General features: G+C 41.9%; 1 protein-coding gene across 2 annotated transcripts in view; it reads left to right on the top strand.

Moving 5' to 3' along the window:
• Window positions 1-4,668: 4,668 nt before the first annotated feature.
• The window catches only part of LOC135512149 (collagen alpha-1(XXI) chain-like), a 60,518-nt gene continuing 40,918 nt past the window's right edge, over window positions 4,669-24,268 (top strand). Inside the window, exons 1-7 of one of the 2 annotated variants that reach the window (XM_064933859.1) lie at window positions 4,669-5,010; window positions 10,643-10,773; window positions 10,990-11,550; window positions 17,273-17,438; window positions 17,559-17,787; window positions 23,145-23,318; window positions 23,870-23,947. In XM_064933859.1, coding sequence (XP_064789931.1) covers window positions 10,674-10,773; window positions 10,990-11,550; window positions 17,273-17,438; window positions 17,559-17,787; window positions 23,145-23,318; window positions 23,870-23,947 — 1,308 coding nt within the window. In that variant the 5' untranslated portion in view covers window positions 4,669-5,010; window positions 10,643-10,673. Of the gene's footprint in view, window positions 5,011-10,340; window positions 10,423-10,642; window positions 10,774-10,989; window positions 11,551-17,272; window positions 17,439-17,558; window positions 17,788-23,144; window positions 23,319-23,869; window positions 23,948-24,268 lie in introns of those variants that run through there. The other variant, XM_064933860.1, reaches the window with a different exon arrangement.

The following is a 24,268-nucleotide window of genomic DNA, read 5'->3' as shown; positions in this document are numbered from 1 at the left end:
GGTTTTTGTGGGGAAGAGAAGCTGAGACGGCCTTCCAAGGACTCAAGCAGCGCGTTCTCTCTGCTCCCATCCTGATACTACCGACTACGGATGAACCATTTGTGGTGGAGGTAGACGCATCAGAGGTTGGTGTTGGAGCTGTCCTGTCTCAGAGGGGTGAAGACAAGAAGCTTCATCCCTGCGCTTTCTTCTCACACCGGCTTACCCCGACTGAGAGGAACTACGATGTGGGGGATCGTGAACTCCTAGCGGTTAAGATGGCATTGAAGGAATGGAGACACTGGCTCGAGGGGGCTTCTCACCCGTTTCAAGTGCTTACGGACCACAAAAATCTGGAGTATATCCAGCAGGCGAAGCGGTTGAACTCTAGACAAGCTAGATGGTCTCTTTTCTTCAATCGATTCCAGTTTATCCTCACCTATCGGCCCGGGTCGAAGAATCTCAAACCGGATGCCCTGTCCCGAGTCTACGCTCCTGCCATTCGAGATGACACGGACATGCCTGTCCTTCCTGCTGCTAAGATTGTGGCTCCGATCTCGTGGCAAGTTGAGGATACCGTGAGACGTGCTCAAGCTAGCGAACCGGACCCGAAAGGAGGTCCTGCCAATCGGTTGTTTGTCCCCAAGGCAGTGAGGACTCAGGTCCTTCTGTGGGGGCACTCCTCTCGCCTCACCTGTCATCCGGGCGTAGGTCGCACCTTGGAGTTCATCCAGCATAAGTTCTGGTGGCCTACCATAAGAGAAGACGTTGCCACTTTCGTCAATGCCTGTCCCGTGTGCTGCCAGGGCAAATCTTCTCACCTCCGCTCTCAAGGACTCCTTCACCCTTTACCTGTTCCCCACAGACCCTGGTCCCATATCTCATTGGACTTTATTACTGGACTTCCTCCATCCCATGGCAATACTACTATCCTAGTCATAATCGACAGGTTTTCAAAGGCGGCCAGGTTCGTCCCTCTGACTAAGTTACCTTCTGCCAAGGAAACGGCTGAGTTGGTAATTAATCATGTGTTCCAAGTCTTCGGCATTCCTCAAGATATGGTTTCTGACAGAGGTCCCCAGTTCGCCTCAAGGTTTTGGAAGGCCTTCTGCCAACTCATGGGGGCTTCTGCCAGTCTATCTTCAGGGTACCATCCGGAGTCCAACGGCCAAACAGAGGATGAATCAAGAGCTGGAAACCACCCTCCGATGTATGACTCGTGACAACCCGTCCACATGGTCATCCTTTATTGTTTGGGCCGAATATGCGCACAACACCTTGCGCTCCTCCTCCACTGGTATGTCCCCGCACGAGTGTCAGTTTGGCTATGCTCCTCCATTGTTCCCGGACCAGGAGGCAGAAGTCAGAGTGCCTTCAGCCTTGAAGTTCGTCAGACGCTGTCGGCTTATGTGGAGGAAGACCCGTCTTAATCTTATGCGTTTCTCACAGAGGTACCAACAACAAGCCAACAGACGTCGCCGTCCCGGGCCTACCCTGCGCCCCGGCCAGAGAGTCTGGCTCTCCACAAGAGACTTACCTCTACGGGTGGAGTCTCGCAAGCTGTCCCAAAAATACATCGGTCCCTTCAAGGTTGCCAGGAGAGTTAACCCAGTTTCTTATCGCCTACACTTACCCAGATCCCTTAAGATTAATCCCACATTTCACATTTCATTGTTAAAACCTGTTTTTTTTTTCTCCCCTTGTCCCGGCAGACAGACCTCCCCCTCCGCCTCGTGTCAATGGAGGCCAGCCGGCTTATACCGTCCATCGGATACTGGATTCCCGCCGGGTGCAGCGGTCCTGGCAGTATCTGGTGGACTGGGAAGGCTACGGTCCCGAGGAGCGCTCCTGGGTTCCTGCCAAAGACATCCTGGACCCTGACCTCATTCGTCAGTTCAGGGCCCTCCACCCTGAGAGAGCTGGTAGGAACGTCAGGAGCCGTTCCTAGGGGGGGGGGGGATTCTGTCAGGATTTGGCCAGGGTTGTTCCGGGTTTTGGTCACTAGATGCCCCCATTGTGCTTTTTGACCTTATGTTTTTTCCCTTGTTCCCCATTATTATTTGCACCTGTGCCTCGTTTCCCCTGATTGTATTTAAACCCTTAGTTTCCCTCAGTTCTGTGCTCTGTGTTTGTGTGTTAGCACCCAGCCCTAGTGTTCTGTGTATTCTTGTCGATTCCGGTGGATGCTCTTGTGGAATTCTGTTTTTGCTTTTGAGTATCTCTTGAGGCTTTTTTGTGCTATTCCTACCACCTTTTGGATTTGCCATTTTTGTATTGAAGGACTTCTCCTTTTTACTTTATTAAATACACCGTCTTAAGTACTGCTGTGTCTGCCTCATCTTCTGGGTTCTGCTGACTATTCGTGGCTCAGTTGGTTAAGTGACTGTTTCTCACTCCGGAGACCCAGGTTCGTAACCGGGTCCTGACACTAATAACAGTAAATGGTATGATCATCTTAAAACAATTCCGTATGTTAGTTTAGTAGATATCGCCCTCTAAAGGCTTAGACTCAAGAGGGTTTTGAGGCTAAGTTCATTGTTAGAACCTTTGAGCCTTAAGATGCTTTTGGGAAACCGGGGCCAGAACGCTCCTGTTGAAGAGCCTTCTTTTCACATTTCGAAAATGTTAGAGCGACATGACTCCCAGGGATTTTCTAGTTTTCCAGGTGTTCCCGTTGAAAAGTCATCCATCATGGCAGTGTAAACCACAGATTAAGCATTTGTCCAGTGTGGAACTCAGTTGCCAGAAGACTGGCAACAGGTGGGCCCTGTACCACCAGGGTACGCCGAGACACATGGTATCTCAGGTCTGATTCAGGAAGTCTCTGCTGTTTGACTTCAGAACAAGAACATGTCTAATGGATTTTGCAAAGAAACTCTCTGTGCTATATTGGATTGCTCTGAGCAGCTGGAAGATGGTTGTACGTTATTTCAGGCAATTGAATGATGGGTTTGTGTTTGATGGGTATAACATCAATACTTGCTACACTTGCTTATGGTGCTTGTGAGTTTCCAGTGGTTTCCTTTAGGATGAGGGTGATGATGCCTTCGCTATGGAGGTGATGGAGGCATATCATGTGGAGAAACAGAATCCTGTTCTACACGTCTCTCCATTCCATCAGAGCATGTCCAAGAGGGATATACAGCTGCAAATCTGAGGTGCACCATTTCAGCCTAACATTTACTGTCAGGAGAATTTTAATTGACATGTCATCATCTTGCCGATACATGTAAGCTAATATTGACTCTCCAAAGTGTTGGGAGGAAATTAGTCTCAATAGTTTCCTGTTTATTAGACAAAGTAGTTAAAACGTTTCATTGGGGCCCTTGAAGCTGTGAAGTCTTAAAAATGTAGCATGTCTGGTCAAGTTTGGGAATGCACCTACAACCTTCACGTTGTCATTTCAGTCACTTACACTATACAGCCCAGACTATGTTGTTACGTTGAGCACCTACTACTAATGTACTAGCTCACTACAATGTTTTGACCAATCAGCTGGTGACCCTTACATGTGAAACACCAATAAATATTCTGTTGGATTATATTTTTGGGGCGATGTACTGTTAGTAAACCATTTTTATGAATTGACATTTTCCAGGGCACCACTCAATTTCCTGTTGACTTGACAACTAACTAAAGGTAGATACTTTATGTAAAATTCCGTCAACATTTCAACAAAAAAGCCATGTTTCTGACATGATTGATCTCTCTATTAGCATGCTGTCTTCATGGGGTTATGTTAGACATTTATCTTTTATAGATGCCCCCCTATCATGACACATGTCAAAACATGTCAAAACAGTAAGCAGTATTTTATTACATCAGCTTTTAACTATTTAGCTCATATGTAACAGCGTGTATCAATAGCGTAAACACCTTTTTTCCTCGAAGAGATGCCGAACATATTTGAATTCATATATCCTCCTACAGTATCTGGACAGCATTTAATGTGCAGTTTATCTTAGTTATATTACACTTTATATTACATTGAGTCTTTGGTTCCCTTAGTAGGTCAGGTTGGGAAGTGATCTTGATGTGTACAATATGTGTATTTTTAGTCTCATTAGATCTACATTCTGCAGGCCTAACATTGTGTCTTCTGGGCGGCACTGAGAGTATTACAGCCTGTACATGCATTCTGAAACTGGCACTGTTAATCATTGCAATACTTAGGTGGAGAAAGCCAAAACGGAGTCTCATTTGTTGATCAGGCCAGGATGGTGCAGAGTTATGAAACTCAAACTGATATGATTAAACTAACATCTACAACAACACTCTCAACTGATATCAGATTTGGCTGGACATTTTTGATGAATTTCAGCTGTAAGGGTACTAGGAACGGTACCTTTTCACAGTCATTTTTTGCACCTTTTTCTTTGCTCACTTGTAGAAGATGATCTCCTGCTGTCCACCTTGGTAAGTCCCTTTTATGACCACATAATGGGGAGATGACAATGGAGATATGGAGGCCCATAGGAAATTAGGCTACAAAGCAATGGAAAGGAATGCATGCAGCCTTATGTATAATACACCCTGGCTCCCGGAACCCTCCAGACTCCATGTTTCTACCCTCACCCACTGTACACAATCCAAACCCTCAGCGGCTTGGAAGCATGCTGTACTTGTTACTACTATTTTCCCCTGGTACTGACAGAACGGGGCTGTCTGTCAATATTTCTTATCTGCCTCTCTTTAAGCCTGGATAATCGAGAGTGGCTGTTGGCCAGTTAAAAAGTCGGAAAGGACAGAGAGAGAGGGGAGGAACAAAAGAGAGAGAGGGAAAGAGAGAGGGGTGAGAGGCAAAGCAAGAGAAAGGGAGAGAGGAAAAGAGAGAGCGATAGAGAGAGATGGAAAGTGGATGGAGAGGGGAGGCTTTCACTCATAGGAGGAACATTTGGTGCAGTGCTGAAACTTCTTCCCCAAACCCAGCTTCTTCTTCTGCCTAGAGATCGCCACGGCTATGGCCACAGGGCACCTATGAGAAGGCGACCACACACACTGACAAGAGGACTCTGTCTCCACTAACCTCTGGTAACTTTTTTTTTTGGGGGGGGGGGTTATTTTGCCATTTTGTGAAAACTACATTTTGTACTTGTTGAATTTGGGTCTCAAAGGGGCTTTCATGACAATACGTGTATCTACGGTATGCTAAAGAATGTTTCACGTTGAAATTATTAAATTAATAGTTTCTTGTTTGAAAATGGTTTATTATGAAATTGCTTAATGCAATGTAAGGCAAGTAACACCTGTTGGAGTACCTCAATGCATCCTTTTTGGATAAATCATTAGTATGGACTTTTAGTACAATTTCAAATCGTTGACATTCAATTTGTTTCGGTGTGTTGTAGTGTGTTGTAGCTTTCACTGAAGCTTTGTGCTTATCAATGTCTCAATAGATGTGATAATCTACTAGTGTGTAGATTCCTATGATCTGAGCTGCTGCAGTGGCAGACAGCAGGTAGCAAGCTAAAGACATTAAGAGGAGTTATCAGTCCCTTGTATGTCCCACTGTCATATGCAAAGAATTAATGGAATTATTCAACTGAACTTTGCTGGGAGCTCAACTGACTCTGCTGGGCCCTCGTCTGAGTCTCCTTGTAAACCGACAAAAAGAGGTTTTGGGAAAAAAAAACATAGAGGTACCAAGATCAGAGGCTTGCATTTATTATTTTCATGAGTTTCTGCAGTTGTGACATATTTGAACGAAACAAAAGCTAGGCAATCCCAAAAGTAAACCCCTGGCATGTAGATCATTCTAAAATAGGAACATGATGACAGTGAAATACCCCTCCCAGGCTCCAAGTGGTTCAGTCCACTGTGATGATAAGGGTTCATGGTTGTCATTACTTTATTTGATTTTAAGGGAGAGTTGATATAATGTTTTGGCTTTTCCCTCATTGCCTGAGGAACTTGGCAGTAATACATTTCCACCTTATTTTGGCGAAGTAGTACATACTGAACAGCAGATGTTGATTTTGGGATGGAATAACTTTTTATTGCATTATTTTAAGCAATTAAGTTTAAAATGCAAATGTTGACATGTTAAAGACAGTAATTTAAGACTGCAGGTGTACAGTGCCTTCGGAAAGTATTCAGACCCCTTGACGTTTTCCACATTTTCTTAGGTTACAGCCTTATTCTTAAATGGATTAAATAGTTTCCCCTCATCAATCCACACACAATACCACATAATGACAAAGCAAAAACAGGTTTTTATTAAATTAATACAAATTAAAACATGAAATATCACATTTATATGAGTATTCAGACCTTTTACTCAGTACATGTTTCAAGCAGACCACCATAGTCCCTGTGCCCAAGAACACGAAGGCAACCTGCCTAAATGACTACCGCTCCATAGCACTCACGTCCGTAGCCATGAAGTGCTTTGAAAGGCAGGTAATGGCTCACATCAACACCATTATCCCAGAAACCCTAAACCCACTCCAATTTGCATAACGCCCCAACAGATCCACAGATGATGCAATCTCTATTGCACTCCACACTGCCCTTTCCCACATGGACAAAAGGAACACCTATGTGAGGATGCTATTCATTGACGACAGCTCAGTGTTGAACACCATAGTACCCTCAAAGCTCATCACTAAGCTAAGGATCCTGGGACTAAACACATCCCTCTGCAACTGGATCCTGGACTTCCTGACGGGCCGCCCCCAGGTGGTGAGGGTAGGTAGCAACACATCTGCCACGCTGATCCTCAACACTGGAGCCCCCCAGTGGTGCGGTCCCGGTCCGCTCCTGTACTCCCTGTTCACCCACGAATGCATGGCCAGGCACGACTCCAACACCATCATTAAACTTGCAGACAACACAAAAGTGGTATGCCTGATCACCGACAACGACGAGACAGCCTGTAGCGAGGAAGTCAGAGACCTGGCCGGGTGGTGCCAGAATAACAACCTATCCCTCAATGTAACCAAGACTAAGGAGATTATTGTGGACTTCTGGAAAAGGAGGACCGAGCACGCCCCCATTCTCATCGACAGGGCTGTAGTGGAGCAGGTTGAGAGCTTCAAGTTCCTTGTGGTCCACATCAACAACAAACTAGAATGGTCCAAACACACCAAGACAGTCGTGAAGAGGGCACAACAAAGCCTATTCCCCCTCAGGAAACTAAAAAGATTTGGCATGGGTCCTGAGATCCTCAAAAGGTTCTACAGCTGCAACATCGAGAGCATGGTTGCATCACTGCCATGTATGGCAATTGCTCGGCCTCTGACCGCAAGGCACTACAGAGGGTAGTGCGTACGGCCCAGTACGCCACTGGGGCTAAGCTGCCTGCCATCCAGGACCTCTACACCAGGCGGTGTCAGAGGAAGGCCCTAAAAATTCTGTTGGAAGGTGAACCTTCATCCCAGTCTGAGGTCCTGAGAACTCTGGAGCAGATTTTCATCAAGGATCTCTCTGTACTTTGCTCTGTTCATCTTTGCCTCAATCCTGACCAGTCTCCCAGTCTCTGCCGCTGAAAGGCATCCCTACATCATGATGCTGACACCACCATGCTTCACCATAGGATGGTACCAGGTGTCCTCCAGACATGACGCTTGGCATTCAGGCCAAATAGTTCAATCTTGGTTTCATCAGACCAGATAATCTGGTTTCTCATGGGCTGATAGTCTTTAGGCACCTTTTGGCAATCTCCAAGCAGGCTGTCATGTGCCATTTACTGATGAGAAGCTTCCATCTGGTCACTCTACCATAAAGGCCTGATTGGTGGAGTGCTGCAGAGATGGTTATCCTTCTGGAAGGTTCTCCTAACTCCACAGAGGAACTCTAGAGCTCCGTCAGAATGACCATCAGGTTTTTGGTCACCTCCCTGACCAAGACCCTTCTCCCCCGATTGCTCAGTTTGGCCAGGCGTCCAGCTGTAGGAAGAGTCTCGGTGGTTCCAAGCTTCTTCCAATTAAGATTGATGGAGGCCATTGTGTTCTTGGGGATCTTAATTGCTGCAGAAATGTTTTGGTACTGTTCCCCAGATCTGCGCCCCGACACTTTCCTGTCTTGGAGCTCTACAGACAATTCCATCAACCTCATGGCTTGTTTTTTTCTCTGACATACACTGTCAACTGTGGGACCTTATATAAACAGTTGTGTGTCTTTCCAAATCATGTTCAATCAATTGAATTTACCACAGGTGAATCTCCCCAAATGCAGGTGTGCCAAGCATGTAGCATCATACCCAAGAATACTCAAGGCTGAATTCGCTGCCAAAGGTGCTTCATTAAAGTACTGAGTAAATGTTCTGAATATGCATGTATTTCAATTTTTAATTTCTAAAAACCTGTTTTTGTTTTGTGACTATGGGGTATTGTGTGTAGATTGATGAGCATTTAAAAAAAAATCAATTTTAGAACAAGGCTGAAACCTAACAAAATGTGAAAAAAGTCAAAGTGTCTGAATACTTCCCGAAGCCGCTGTATACCTGCAGTCTTAAATGACTGTCTTTAATATGTCAACCTTTGCATTTTATACAGTGCCTTCAGAAAGTATTCAGACCACTTGACTTATATGGGGGATTGGAAATTATGCAGGCAATTACATTGATGAAAGCTACAATCTATCTGTAATATTAAAGCTGATTAACCCCCCCATTTTAAGTTAAAAAAGGCTGCAGGTGCTAACCTTGAAATAGCCATTTAGTGCACCTACAGTAGTGAAAATTATTCATCAACTTTTATCCTTAACAACAGCTCTATGATGTAGAAGAAAATAACAAACAAAGACTGTGGGTAAGAACCAGATCGAGGAACCAGAAAATCTGTATTGTGTTTTTAGTCTAGTTAACTCTTCTGGTAGCACCTTTTCTGGAAAAGTAGGAGGAATCAGCTGTTCAACATGAGCTTCCTGACTCCCTTGTCCAGCTGGATGCAACCCACCAGGCATTACATAAATATTGTACTCAGTATTACTGCAAACTCGATGAATAACTCAGACTCTAAATCCCTCAAGGAATTGGGAGTCATGTTTTGGGTTCAAGTTTTAGGAAATATGTCTGGCAGAAGAATCTTTATGTTGGTTATGTTGTCTTTTTCTAGGGTGGGGGGGTGGGGGGTTTATAATAACTGCACACCAGCGTCATTATTCCTGCCATTCTGTCATCTTGACCAAGGTGGAGATCTATAAAGTGCCCCAATAACATCAGAGGTCAATGAGTGGGTCATAGAAGGGAAAAAAGCCATATGGTGAATGCGTGCTTGGTTGGGTTGTGTATCGGAGGACACATGACTTTCAACTTTCGCCTCTCCCGAGCCCATACGGGAGTTGTAGCGATGAGACAAGATAGTAGCTACTAACAATTGGATACCATGAAATTGGGGAGAAAACTGGGGTAAAATTCTACAATAAATAAATAAATAAAATAAATGTAAAAAATAAAATGGGTAATTTTAGAGAATTTTCTGGCATGTATTCCCGGATGGTGCATACTCCAACAAACGCTAATGTATAGTAGCACATTAACTTTGGCATCCAATCAGGTCTCTTTATCTCTTGGACAATGGTTGCCATCCATTTGTCATGACTACATGTGTTTGGTCACTATCCAGAGCAGGAATTTCTCTGTCTGACACAGTAAATGAATTCCATGTGGTTTCGGCAGAAATGTAGAATTATCCAGATCGGAGGGAAGTCGATAGAGGGAAAAGCCATGCTGACTGGCTCATGTCACAGTGTTGCTTTCCAGCGACTTCCCCCGGTGCTCAGGACGGGTTGGGGGGAAAGGGCCGGAACAAAATGGCCGGCTCTACCGTGGCAGCTTGGCCCCTCACTGAGCTGTGCCTCAAATCCTGGGTCAGGGAGTGGAAAAACCCAGTCATGTTATGGCTGTGACAACAAACAGACAGCACAGTTACATATGGTGGACGAGGGTTAGATCTCGGTCATTGCAGAATTGACTTATCCAAGTCTAGTCATTGTCTCAGAAAAACCCACTGCTTTAGGTTAATCGGTTGGATTGACTGAGCTTACCAAAGTCCATACCTACCTTCCTTCCACAAATCACAAATGCTTTCTATGGAGCATACTGTACAATATCTGTTCCTCAGTGGAGGCTGCTGAGGGGAGGAAGGCTCATAATAATGGCTGGAACGGAGTGAATGGAATGGCATCAAACACATGGAAACCATGTGTTTGATACCGTTCCACCTATTCCACTCCAGCCATTACCACGAGCCTGTCCTCCCCAAATAACGTGCCACCAACCTCCTGTGCAGTTCCTCATTTATAGCTGCTTCTTTTTATATCTGCAGTTACTTACTTTCACTTGCCGGAAACGGCAATGAAATACACAGTTTCCTAAAGCAGCCAGAGAGAAACAAAGAAGTATGGCCTAAAGTATTCTGAGTACTCACACAGAGAGAGAGAGAGAGACTTCAGAATGTTCTTCCATGTTTCATTGTCACTAACACAGACTTATTTTCCATTGTAAGTTGCTTTATCTTGTTTACAACAAATGCAATATACTGACCCTCCATTTTTTGTCACAGTTGTCTACTTTAAATATTTAAGATATGCATTGCATGGAATTCAAGTAAGAACAGTGACGAGTTAGAAAAACTGTCTGTAGTTCTTTGATTTGTTAACTGATACGAATAATTGGAATGACAATCTCAGCTATGCATGTGTTGTTTCCCTTTCCCTATAGGTGCACATTTGGAGTTTGGTACTTCAGTATCATGCGTTGCAAAACCAGATCCATGCATTGTGTCTTGCCGTGTCTGTGCTTCATGCTCCTTCACTTGTCTTGTGCAGCACAAGATGAGGACATGAGATTCAGTAAGAGTACTTCTGTCTTCATCGTTATATGGGACACATTTCCATTGCATGGTGTCCATTATCGCTCACTTTTACTATAAATGCAGAATGGATGTTCAGGAAAGCTTTCTATGTACTGTATTGGTAAAGGCCATTCCTTTATAAGAAGTGAATACTCTTCATTCATCTTTTTTCAAGGCTGTGTAAAACCACTCATCTTTATCATCTCTCTTACAGGTTGTAAAACTGTTGCAAGCGATTTGGTCTTTATCCTAGACGGCTCATGGAGTGTAGCTGATGTGAACTTTGAAATAGTCAAGCGATGGCTCGTCAACATCACCACAAGCTTTAACATCGGCCAGAAGTTCACCCAGGTCGGTGTGGTCCAATACAGTGATGATCCAATCATAAATATCCCATTAGGGAAGCACCTTCGTAGCAAGGATCTCATCAGAGCCATGGAATCCATCGACTACATGGGGGGAAACACAAGAACTGGGACGGCCATACAGTTCGCTAGCGATAAACTATTTAACCTGTCTGAACGAGGCCCTAAGGGTGTTGCTAGAATCGCTGTGGTCCTAACAGACGGAAAGTCACAAGATGAGGTGAAAGCAGCAGCAGAGGAAGCCAGGAGAAGAGGAATAATAATATTTGCCATTGGTGTGGGATCTGAGACAGAAGAGGAGGAGTTGAACGCTATTGGAAACAAGCCCTCCTCCACCTATGTGTTTTATGTCGATGACTATAAAGCTATTTCCAAGATCCGTGAGACCATAAGGCAGAAGTTGTGTGAAGGTAGGCATTTTCTAATGAAGAAATGGGGATTCTCATGAGCCCCATCCTTTATAACAAACCAAGTGGTGGGGCTGACATTTCTGTTGTTCAAAATTAAGCTGTGGTTCTCTAAAAACCCTTCGGTTGATTTAACATGTTTGCACATTGCTAAACATTCAAGCTCTTAAGAAACAGGAAATGTCTTGAAATGTAATGTTTTCTCAAGATCTAATGATTGTGAATCTAATGTTTTCTGAAGTTGTTGACTGCGTTGGATGACAAGCCAAACTGTGTCAAGAGAGTCATGTCAACGTGATGTCACTGCTTCAGGGTGAAGGTTAGGGAAGCAGTTGCTAGAACTCCAGGTTAAACTTTTATTGACCTATACCTAATCTTTGTAAAACTGAAAGGGGTACAGTATGTGCATGGCTTTTGGCACTTGGTATCATGGTAGTCGACATAACAAGAATGTTAAAAATACTTCTAAAACAGAAGAGTTTTATCAAGAACAACACCCAGAACAAAACGGTACCTATTTGAAAGGTTGTATCCACATTCAAACAATAAGGAAGTATGATCCCTTGTAAATTAATTGCCTACTGGGACTAGAAGGTAATTTTCCATTAAGAACAATTATGGGACTTGCTTTATCTCTTTGAAAGTATTTTTGTGGTAGTGGAAGAAGTGTTCTATGTTTAGATTTAAATGCAGAGAAGTCGACTAAGATTTTGTCTAACTTGTTGGGAAAGTAGTTAACTGTCACGTTGTATAATGATCAGAGACATGTGCAGGAATACGTAATAGGGGGCTTTATTACTCCCTCCAAAAATACATGTCATGAAAAATGCACGGGGACGAATCCCAAAACAAACACGTATATAAAATACACAGGGATGTAAACCCAAACAAAAGAGTGAGGTTTAAACCTCTAATAACTACACAGGACAAGACCAGGAAAAACACTACACGAGACCCAAAATAACAAGTGCACAATACACATACCACATACCAACTTCCGTGGTATGTCATCAATGGTAAAAACAATAACACATACAGTGCCAGTGAACATTTTGGACACACATACTCATTCAAGGGTTTTTATTAATTTTTTACTATTTTCTACATTGTTGAATAATAGTGAAGACAGCTATGAAATGACACATTTGAAATCATGTAGTAACCAAAAAAGTGTTAAACAAATTAAAATTCATTATTTGATATTTTACATTCTTCAAAGTAGTCACCCTTTACCTTGATGAAAGCCTTTCACATTCTTGGCCTTCTCTCAACCAGCTTCACCTGGAATGCTTTTCCCAATAGTCTTGAAGGAGTTCCCACATATGCTGAGCACTTGTTGGCTGCTTTATCTTCACTCTGCGGGACCCATGCCAAATCTTTTTAGTTTTGTCATGGGGGGGCTTTGTCGTGCCCTCTTCACAACTGTCTTTGTGTGTTTGGACCATTCTAGTTTGTTGTTGATGTGGCCTCCAAGGAACTTGAAGCTCTCAACCTGCTCCAGTACAGCCCCGTCGATGAGAATGGGGGCGTGCTCGGTCCTCCTTTTCCTGTAGTCCACAATAACCTCCTTAGTCTTGGTTACGTTGAGGGATAGGTTATTATTCTGGCACCACTCGGCCAGGTCTCTGACTTCATCCCTATAGGCTGTCTCGTCGTGGTCGGTGATCAGGCCTACCACTGTGTGTCGTCTGAAAACATTATGATGGTGTTGGAGTCATGCCTGGCCATGTAGTCGTGGGTGAACAGGGGGTTCAGGAGGGGACTGAGCACGCACACCTGGGGGGCTCCAGTGTTGAGGATCAGCATGGCAGATGTGTTGCTACCTACCCTCCACACCTGGGGGCGGCCCGTCAGGAAGTCCAGGATCCAGTTGCAGAGGGAGGTGTTTGGTCCTAGGATCCTTAGCTTAGTGCTGAGCTCTGAGGGCACTATGGTGTTGAACGCTGAGCTCAGCAAGGCACCCCCACACGATCATACCTCCTCCTCCATGCTTCATGGTGGGAACCACATGTGCAGAGATCATCCGTTCAACTACTCTGCGTCTTACAAAGACACGGCGGTTGGAACCAAAAATTGCAAATTTAGACTCATCAGACTAAAGGACAGATTTCCTCTGGTAGAATGTCCATTGCTCGTGTTTCTTGGCCCAAGCAAGTCTCTTATTCCTATTGGTGTCCTTTAGTAGTGGTTTCTTTGCAGCAATTAAATCATGAAGGCCTGGTTCACACAATCTCCTCTGAACAGTTGATGTTGAAATGTGTCTGTTACTTGAACTGTGAAGCATTTATTTGGGCTGCAATCTCTGAGGCTGGTAAGTCTAATGAACTTATCCTCTGCAGCAGAGGTAACTCTGGGTCTTCCTTTCCTGTGGCGGTCCTCATGAGAGCTAGTTTCATCATAGCACTTGAAGAAACTTTAAAAGTTCTTGAAATGTTCCCGGATTGACTGACCTTCATGTCTTAAAGTAAGGATGGACTGTCATTTCTCTTTGCTTATTTGAGCTGTTCTTGCCATAATATGGACTTGGTCTTTTACCAAATAGGGCTATCTTCTGTATACCACCCCTATCTTGTCATAACACAACTGATTGGCTCAAATGCACTAGGAAGGAAAGAAATTCTACAAATTAACTTTTAAGAAGGCACACCAGTTAATTGAAATGTATTCCAGGTGACTACCTCATGAAGCTGGTTGAGAGAATGCCAAGAGTGTGCAAAGCTGTCATCAAGGCAAAGTGTGGCTACGTTGAAGAATCTCAAATCTAAAATATACAGTTTTTTATTTGTTTAACACTTTTTTAGTTACTACTTGATTCCATATGTGTTATTTCATAGTTTTGATGTCTTCACTATTATTCTAAAAAACCTTGAATGAGTAGGTGTGTCCAAACTTTTGACTAGGACTATATAATTATTAAAAGGCAAGACAAACTTTGAAACAATGTAACGGCGTTCTTCTTTAGTTGAAGGAGAGTCGGACCGAAATGCAGCGTGTAAGTTACTCATGTTTATTTAGTGAAGACAAACGAACAAACTATACACGAATAACTAATAAATACAAAAATAACAAACAGAACGTGAAACCTATTACAGCCTGACTGGTGCACACTACACAGAGACAGGAACAATCACCCACGAAATACAAGGCGAAAACCAGGCTACCTAAATACGGTTCCCAATCAGCGACAACGAGAATCACCTGACTCTGATTGAGAACCGCCTCAGGCAGCCAACCTATTTAACACACACACACCCCTAATCAACTACAATCCCAAACACTACAAACCCCAATACGAAAATACAATACATAATAACCCCATGTCACACCCTGGTCTGACTAACTAATAAACTAAAACACAAAATACTAAGACCCAGGCGTGACAAACAACCATAAATACATTAATTTATATTGACATCCTAGAAAGTGACAATATTCATTGCGCTTTTCCCTAACCTATAATTTGAAATGTATGTCAGTTCTGTGGCAGTTAATTCAACAGTGGGAAGTTAGCTTCATGAAATTAGTTGATGACTTGTAGGGAAGGCCTGTTTGCTCAAAGACCTCTCCATCACAGTTGACAATTCCACGGTTTCCCCCTCCCAGAGTGCAAAGAACCTTGGCCTGACCCTGGACAATACCCTGTTGTATTCTACAAACATCAAGGCAGTGACTCATCCAGGCACTTGTCATCTCCCATCTGCACTACTGCAACTTGCTGTTGGCTGGGTTCCCCGCTTGTGCCATTAAACCCTTGCAACTTATAAAGAATGCTGGAACCCGCCTGGTGTTCAACCTTCCCAAGTTCTCCCATGTGACCCCTGCTCCTCTGCACATTCCACTGTCTTCCAGTCGAAGCTCGCATCCACTACAAGACCATGGTACTTGCCTACGGAGCAGCAAGATGAACTGCCCCTCCCTACCTTCAGGCTACGCTCAAACCCTACACCCCAACCCGAGCACTCCATTCTGCCACCTCTGGACTCTTGGCCCTACCACCCCTACAGGAGGGCAGCTACCCCCTTTTTAAAAATGTTTTTTTTAATATAAAATGCCTTTCGTGAACTAACACTCACACTTTACTTTTCCCCCCTTACTAGCTCTGACTTTGCCGATAGCTACTTTATTGAGGGAAAATGTACTTACTATGACTGTGATATGTGGTTGTCCCACCTAGCTAGCTAAGATGAATGGACTACTGTAAGTTGCTCTGGAAAAGAGCATCTGCTAAATGACTAAAATGTAAATGTAAAATGTTGATGTGGTTACTAAAACAGTAGTACCTATTGATTGGTAGAATATAAGTCTGTTCTGATTCGAATAGCAGAGAAGTAGACTAAGATTGCATACCATGTAAGTTTCTGTCCAACTTGTTGAAAGATGTGTCAAAATGTCAGTTGTTTGTATAGGTTGACAGAAAATACAGTTGATGTGGTTACTAAAACATTTGTAACATTTGATTGGAAGAAGATATTTCTATTCTGATTCCAAATTTGAAAAGCAGAGACATTTACTAAGATTTCATACATTCTATGTCTAACTTGTTGGGAAAGTGGTCAGACTAGCTGATTTGTGTCAAAAGTTGTATTTATGGGTTGCACCTCTGTCACTCGGTTGCGTCGTTGCTACTGTCAGTGATCTACAGATGCTGCAGCATATTTATGTCCGGCTGATGGGTAATGCTCAGTCTTCTTTCTGAACAGGTTCTAATGACTGTTTCCTCAAAAGTACACTATAGTGGCCTGGAAATACGATGACTTTGCTAAAGTAGACAAATAATTAGTAGAAAAAAAACTTTGCAGTCATGATGATGTCGTCAAGTTTACTTTAGAGAAATGGCAACGTTGCCATGAGCTAGCAAAGTTAGTCAGAAATAGCTATCAATGCTAATGTTAGCTAGCAAAAATTCTGGTGCTCTCCTCTCAGTCTTAGTGAGGTAGCGAAAGTTTTACTGCATCTAAAGTCAATCTGGTGACATCGCAATGATGACAACAGCTTATCCTACTAATTACTTGCCTCCTTTTGAAATGTCATTGTGTTCCTAAGCCACTGTTATGCAATTTAGACAAAATCTTCATCAGCACTGACACTACATTGAGTAGAATGCTCAGCTGGGCATCAGTCCTAAAACAGACATTCAAAACAATATTGTGCTGAAACGTGCAACTCGTGAATTGTTTTCTTGGCATAGGTCAAGGGAGTTTTTAAGAATGGAACCTTAAGAATGCTGACAAAATCTTATTTTAAGTGGATGAGGACAAAAACGCTGTATAGTTTAAAATTATAGATGTTATCTAAAAATTGTATAATAGCGTAATATTCCAGACAGTCTACACATTTGAATGTTTGAATGGCGTTTTTAGCTTAAATGATGTCAGAGGAGTAGCGTTCTAAATAATAAATATATTTAAAAAAAACTTTCGCAAGTCCTATTAATAATTAAGAGGGGTGTTCTTTAGCCAGACTGCATATTTGCAAAATGTCCAGTGTCCCATGCCAATGTATTTTATTACAGATTTTTACACTTCGGCGTCCAGGCCAAATGAAATAAATTATTGTGTTCCATGGATTTACTCTAAATGAACATACAGCCCAACCTGAGCAAAGAATGGTGGAGCTTCTATGAAAATTTGTTTGTGGTGTTCAACCAGCCACACAAAAAAACACACTCTGCCATGTTGTATTTTTGTACATTTCATTCAAAACTCTCTCATTGGCTCCATTTCAGAGACTGTTTGTCCAAGCAGAATCCCAGTCGAAAGCGGTGATGTCAAGGGCTTCGATATTCTACATTATCTGGATTTGGCTAAAAAAGTAAAAAAAACTCAAGGGTCTTTTTATGGGGCCAAGGCCTTTCAGGTGACATCTCGTGTTGACCTGAGTGAAAGCACAAAGTAAGCTTAAAACATCATGCCATGACTATATTGCTAAGTCTACTATATATCTCTGGTACACATCACTCTGGTTGTTTTATAGTGATGTGATTGACTGATTGTTTTATTTTTGGCCCACAGGAACTTGTTTCCAGATGGCCTGCCTCCCTCCTATGTCTTTGTGTCCACACTGAGGTACAAGGGGTCTCTGATCAGCGAAGAGTGGGACCTTTGGAGGATACAGACCAATGACGGGAAACCACAAATGGCAGTCACACTAAACGGATTTGAACGCAATATCATGTTCACCACAACCAGTGTAGCACCAAGTGGTACTCAGAAAGTGGTCTTCCAACAAGAACCTGCCAAGGTATGTGAACATCATGAGTGATTGGTTTCCAAATCACCAAAACAGACACATGACATGATAGTACTTTACCAAGGCTCAATGGAAAGAAAAAAGGAAAAGAGAAACAAAAATAGTCTGTCTAAGTCATTCATTCATTTCTCATCTGAACTGGTAATCAACATTAACATCTTTAATGCAGATGAATAATCCATAAAGTCAATAAAACACAGAGAGAGCTCATAAAAAAGTTATCACTGTGATATGGTGTATTATTGCACACATTAATGATATTACTATTAGTATACATAATATTAATGACATGCCAGAAAACTACATTGGTGCTTTTATATTCCAAATAAACATTTTCAAGAAAACGACTATCTGAGGATTAGGAGGTGGGGGATTGAAGACATGAGAAGAATGGAATGTAGAGAATTGAAATAATCATGTATAATCATCATATGGTCAGATTATCAAACTTCCTAGAGCAGTCACCATGTCCGACTATTTGAAATCACCCAAAGTTTTCCTAATGGCATATGCTAGCTGAGGCCTACTTTAAAATGTATTCCTAACATGCCTAAGCCAACACAATCTCACACTCAATTTGTGCAAATGTGTACAAAAAGTATTTTAGCAGATTTTGTGTTTGAGCCAATCAGATGTGTTTTGACATGGCAGGGGTGGTATACAGAAGATAGCCCTATTTGGTGAAAGACCAAGTCCATATTATGGCAAGAACAGCTCAAGTAAGCAAAGAGAATTGACAGTCCGTCATTACTTTAAGACATGGTCAGTCAATCCGGAAAATTTTAAGAACTTTGAAAGTTTCTTCAAGTGCAGTCACAAAAACCATCAAGCGCTATGATGAACCTGGCTCTCATGAGGACCACTACAGGAAAGGAAGACCAAGAGTTACCTCTGCTGCAGAGAATAAGTTCATTACAGTCAACTGCACCTCAGATTGCAGCCCAAATAAATGCTTCACTGAGTTCAAGTAACAGACCCATCTCAACATCAACTCTTCAGAGGAGACTGCGGGAATCAGGCCTTCATAGTCAAATTGCTGCAAAGAAACCACTTCTAAAGGACACCAATAATAAGAAGAGACTTGCTTGGGTCAAGAAACATGAGCAATAGACATTAGACCGGTGGAAATCAGTCCTTTGGTCTGATGAGTACAAATTTGACATTTTTAGTTCCAACTGCCGTGTCTTTGTGAGACGCAGAGTAGGTAAACAGATGATCTCCTCATGTGTGGTTCCCACGTAAAGCACGGAGGAGGAGGTGTGATGGTGTGGGGGTGCTTTGCTGGTGACATTGTCAGTGATTTATTTAGAATTCAAGGCACACTTTACCAGCATGGCTACCACAGCATTCTGCAGCGATACGCCATCCTGTCTGGTTTGCACCTCGTGGGAATATAATTTGTTTTTCAACAGGACAATGACCCAACACACCTCCAGGCCGTGTAAGGGCTATTTGACCAAGATGAAGAGTGATGGAGTGCTGCATCAGATGACCTGGCCTCCACAATCACCCGACCTCACCCCAATTGAGATGGTTATGGATGAGTTGGACCGCAGAGAGAAGGAAAAGCAGCCAACAAGTGCTCAGCATATGTGGGAAGTCCTTCACGACAGTTGGAAAAGCATTCCTCATGAAGCTGGTTGAGAGAATGCCAAGAGTGTGCACAGCTGTCATCATGCAAAAGGTGGTTACTTTGAAGAATGTCAAATATATTTTGATTTGTTTAACACTTTTTGGGTTACTACATGATTCCATATGTGTTATTTCATAGGTTTGATGTTGTCACTATTATTCAACAATTTGGAAAATAGTAGAAATAAAGAAAAACCCTTGAATGAGTAGGTGTGTCCAAAACTTTGACTGGTACTGTATATAAAAAAACAAGCAATATTGTTAATCAACCAGGTTGTCTCCGAAATAATTATATTATAATACTAGCCTTGTGTTGTTTTTTAAATTTATTAATACCAAAACTGTTTTCTAAGTGTGTCCAAACTTTTGACTGGTACTGTAAATAAATGTGGGCCACAAAAAAAGGCAGTGTAGAACACCATTGCCCATTATGCATTGCTCTAATAACTTTCAAAAGATTGTTTGGAAGTTTGCCCCCCCAAAAATGTATTTTCCTGTGAATGAAGTCGCACGAAAGTGTGTATTTTCCTTCGAATTAAGTCGCACAAAAATGTGTCTTTTCTCAAGAATGAACACAAAAATGCACAAAATCTGCTGAAATAGTTTTTGTACATTTTTGCACGAATTGTGCTGCCTGAGCTGAGTGTCTTGGATTCCTTCAATTCTAACCTTAGTGATTTTAACAAAAAAAGAAAACTGAAGTACTAAAGCTGAGGCTTTTCTGCGCTCTGTGTCTTTGTTACATGTGAAGTTCTTTATTCTTTGTTTCTTCAATGTTCTTTCTATCAATGTTTTGTGATTGCACAACAATAATTCAAATATCCATTGCACTCAATAGTTGCCAATTTGTTAGATTTTCCTAGTCCTTGTTAACCTTTGTACAGTGGTGTAGTGGTACCTGGAGAAGTGGGTATACTCACATTTTCCTATAGTTTTTTACGAGTTTCCTTATTATTTTTTTCAGGTTTTCACTCTCAAAATAAAATATAAAACAAGAAAAAATGTGGATGTCCTAAGTCCACACCAATGCTAAAACCACACCAGGAGACTATTTTTGAGTAAAAATAATATACAAAAATATAGTTCCCTTTTAATTCAATTGCGCACCTAGCAAGAGACCATTTGGCTATTTGTGGTTCTGTACTGTACATTGTAAGCCTACAGTGATTGAGTTTGCAAAACAAATGCCCTCCAGATTTGTACGAATCATCTTGATATCATTCTGTCAGGTAGGCCTACTTGGCAGTCAACCTTTGATTGGGAAGGTTTTTTGGGAAAGCCTTTAGAAAAGTTCAATCAAACAAAGATTCAACAAAGACTTTCAGACAACTTTTTCCATTCCTAATTTTGCCCATTGTTGCCTTAGCATTTACTGGTAGATATTATAAGTTGAAACGTCTTTCCTACTTTACCGGCTACCAATGTCATTCCATTCTGTGAACTGCTCCATGTGTCTTGATGTTTATGAGCTGAGAGGTATTGCTGCCTGGTATTCTGCTGGAACTAGCTATGCGTATGGGGCAGATGTGAATGTATTTCACATGCTTTGCAGTTGTGTAGGCTACTTTGTGCATGATTTCTCTATTGTACTAGGGTGAATAAGGAATAAGTATAAATCTTTTTGCATTTAGTCTTCTGTAACCTCTTTCAACATCTATCCAACATGTTAGCCCAACACATGATACAGTTTCAAAATCATCAAGATGTTTCCTAATCTCTCTCTCTCTCTCACACACACACACACACACACACAACATGTTGATATCTAATTCACAGGAGGGATGACACACCCATTTGTGTACACTGAGTCAAAACCATATTTTCAGTTCACATTTGGTAGACTGGGATAGCAGGTTAGATAAACTGAGACACCATTACAGCCTAATTGTACCTCAATGACAATTCAATTAAATTGTGTGTGATTAGCAATCATCTGAGAATTTCAGCAATGTATCATGTGTTTGGCAGTTTCGGTCGGTGCCGTTTAAAATGAGGGAGGACGATCATTTTTTCTATGAGCATAGTCTTATTTATATTGCAGCATATTGGATGAATGTCATTCATATTACTGATGTCAACGTTGTGAACAGAGTGCCCTATGGAGGCGATGGGGTTATGGTATTGGCAGGCATAAGCTACGGACAATGAACAGAATTGCATTTTTTCGATGGCAATTTGAATGCACAGAGATACCGTGACTAGATCCTGAAGCACATTGTCGAACCATTCATCCGCCTCCATCACCTCATATTTCGGCATGACAATGCACAGCCACATGTTGCAAGGATTTGCACACAATTCCTGGAAGTTAAAAAGTCTCAGTTCCTCCAAGGCCTGCTACTTACCAGACATGTCACCCATTGAGCACGTTTGGGATGCTCTAGATCGACGTGTACGACAGTGTATTCCAGTTCCTGGCAGTATCCATCAACTTCGCACAGCCATTGAAGAGGACAATATTCCACAGGCCACAATCAATTGCCTGATCAACTCTATGAGAAGGAGATGTGTCGCGCTCCATGAGGCAAATTATGGTCAATGACTGGTTTTCTGATCTATGCCCATACTTTTTTTAAGGTATCTGTGGCCAACAGATACATATCTGTATTTTCAATCATGTGAAATCCATAGATTAGCAGCTAACAAAACTATTTCAATTGACTGATTTCCTTATATGTAACTCAGTCAAATCTTTGAAATTGCATGTTGCGTTTATATTTTTGTTCAGTATATTTAGTGTAGTTTTTACATAAAAAGCATAACTTTTTTAATGTTTCACTGTTTATATTTTTTATGAAACTCACTGAGGGGGAGGATTCTCCCCCTTTTCCTGTGAGGAGCCTCCACTGGTGTTCGGCTAATATGTTGGATAGATGTCTGAAGAGGTTACAGAAGATGGAAATGTACACAGTCCCGCTTTTTCTGAATTCACTCAAATAACAATACTAATAACAGGATATAGTACTACAAGAACAAGAGACCTGCCTAACCTAAGTACAGGGGATCCCTCCCTAATGTAGACTGGATCTCTTTCCTCCATTGCAAAAGCCTATAAGACTGTCCCGCTTTAGCTATTCCATGCTGTCCTAATTTAGCTAGCTATAGTTGGTAAAGCGGGACATCAACAAAAATGACTGAATTCCAAAATTTAAACATAATATTGACAACTTTTAAAAATGTATTTTGATGCACCAGTATATAGAATGCACATTTAGATCACAATTTGTCACAGTGCATTATTTATGTCAGTTTTATAACCTTAAAATCAAAACAGAAAAAAGGATATGTCACTGATCTTACCGTGTGCTTCACTGGTGTGAGCTTCCTGTTTGAAGCTTGCTCTGCCCCCTCTATGATGTCACACAAATTAAGTGATGTGATTTTGTTAATGCGGTTTCTCTGCAAGGGCTTAGTAACAATAGTTTAGATTTTCTCTTGTCTGACCAATAAATAAACGGTTCAGGATTAAGCTGTCCCAGTTTATGTGATGTCCCATTCTTTCTGAATTCACCCTACATAATTGATACAGAGTAGGCCTGTAATACTGTAATATTCTGATACGCATCAGTGGGGATTAATATGTAAGACGTGAGTAGGCCTATACCTCAAGCCCACTGAAAGAAAGTGGGTATACGGCGTATACTTGTGTATAGCCCCCACTACATCTCTGTCTTTGTATACATAATAATTCCTTATCCTCTTTTTTGGTCAAATAGAAACTATTTGATGAGAACTGGCACCAGTTTAGGCTACTGGTCACTGAGCAAGATGTTATCCTGTATGTTGATGACCTGGAAATTGAAACCCTGCCGTTGGAACCTCCTGTTGGTATCTTCATTAATGGGATGACCCAGATCGGAAAGTATGTCAGCAAAGAGACAACTGTACCAGTAAGTTTATCAAGAGACAACATTTTCCCAACCTGCATTTGTGACTCTTTGAGCAAGACAACTGTTTTTATTGGATCACATTTGAACCTCTACTGGTCTAACTGTTTAACAGTAGGATTTCAAGAGTCAAGGGTCTGCATTTTCCTCTGAAAAATACTGACCTTAGATTAGACAATCTTGGCATGAAGATCCTCTGTCCTCTACGTCTTATTTAGTCTTTATTTGGCCATGTTGATAATTGGTGTGCCAAACATGCTAACCTGCAATCAATCATAACGGTGTTGTGTTTTAATTGGTTTGACATGATCTATTTTACAGTCTTCAAACAACTGTTTTTTTTAAGCAAATTTGAGATGTGCAACCAGAATGTATCTGGATTTGTTTTTAAACCCATAAAACTATCGCAAATATGATGAAGTTGTCACTTAAGTCTAAAGAAATAACATCCTGGTACAGAGACGATACAGACTTATGACTCATTAATCATTAGAAAACTGTTAGGGATGAATTGCTTTTTCCCCAGACTCATGGACGATTCCTATCTTTAACAGTTTGAGATCATGAAACTCAGGATCTACTGTGACCCCGAGCAGAACAACCGTGAGACCGCTTGTGAAATACCAGGAGTTGTGAGTATAAACACCTGTTTGGGTCTGTGCATGTAGTAAATGTGCCACATTAAAACCAAGCTCTATTTTTTAAGGGATCTCATATTTTCTTTATCTGTTCTTGATCACAATGCACCACTATACCACCATGACACAATGCACCACCATGCACCACCATACCACCATGACTTAGTATCAGAAAATCCAATCCTACGATCCGTAGCGTGTCCAGGGAGGGGCCACTTAGTGGCCCCCCCAGAAATTATCCTATCTAATAGGTCGGCTCTGAATATATTTTTAGATAAATGATATGCATTTTTACCAAGATGTGCACGGACAGCA

Source organism: Oncorhynchus masou, chromosome 24 (genome assembly GCF_036934945.1).
Source record: "Oncorhynchus masou masou isolate Uvic2021 chromosome 24, UVic_Omas_1.1, whole genome shotgun sequence".
NCBI lineage: Eukaryota > Metazoa > Chordata > Actinopteri > Salmoniformes > Salmonidae > Oncorhynchus > Oncorhynchus masou.
This window is presented reverse-complemented; position numbering and strand designations above follow the sequence as displayed.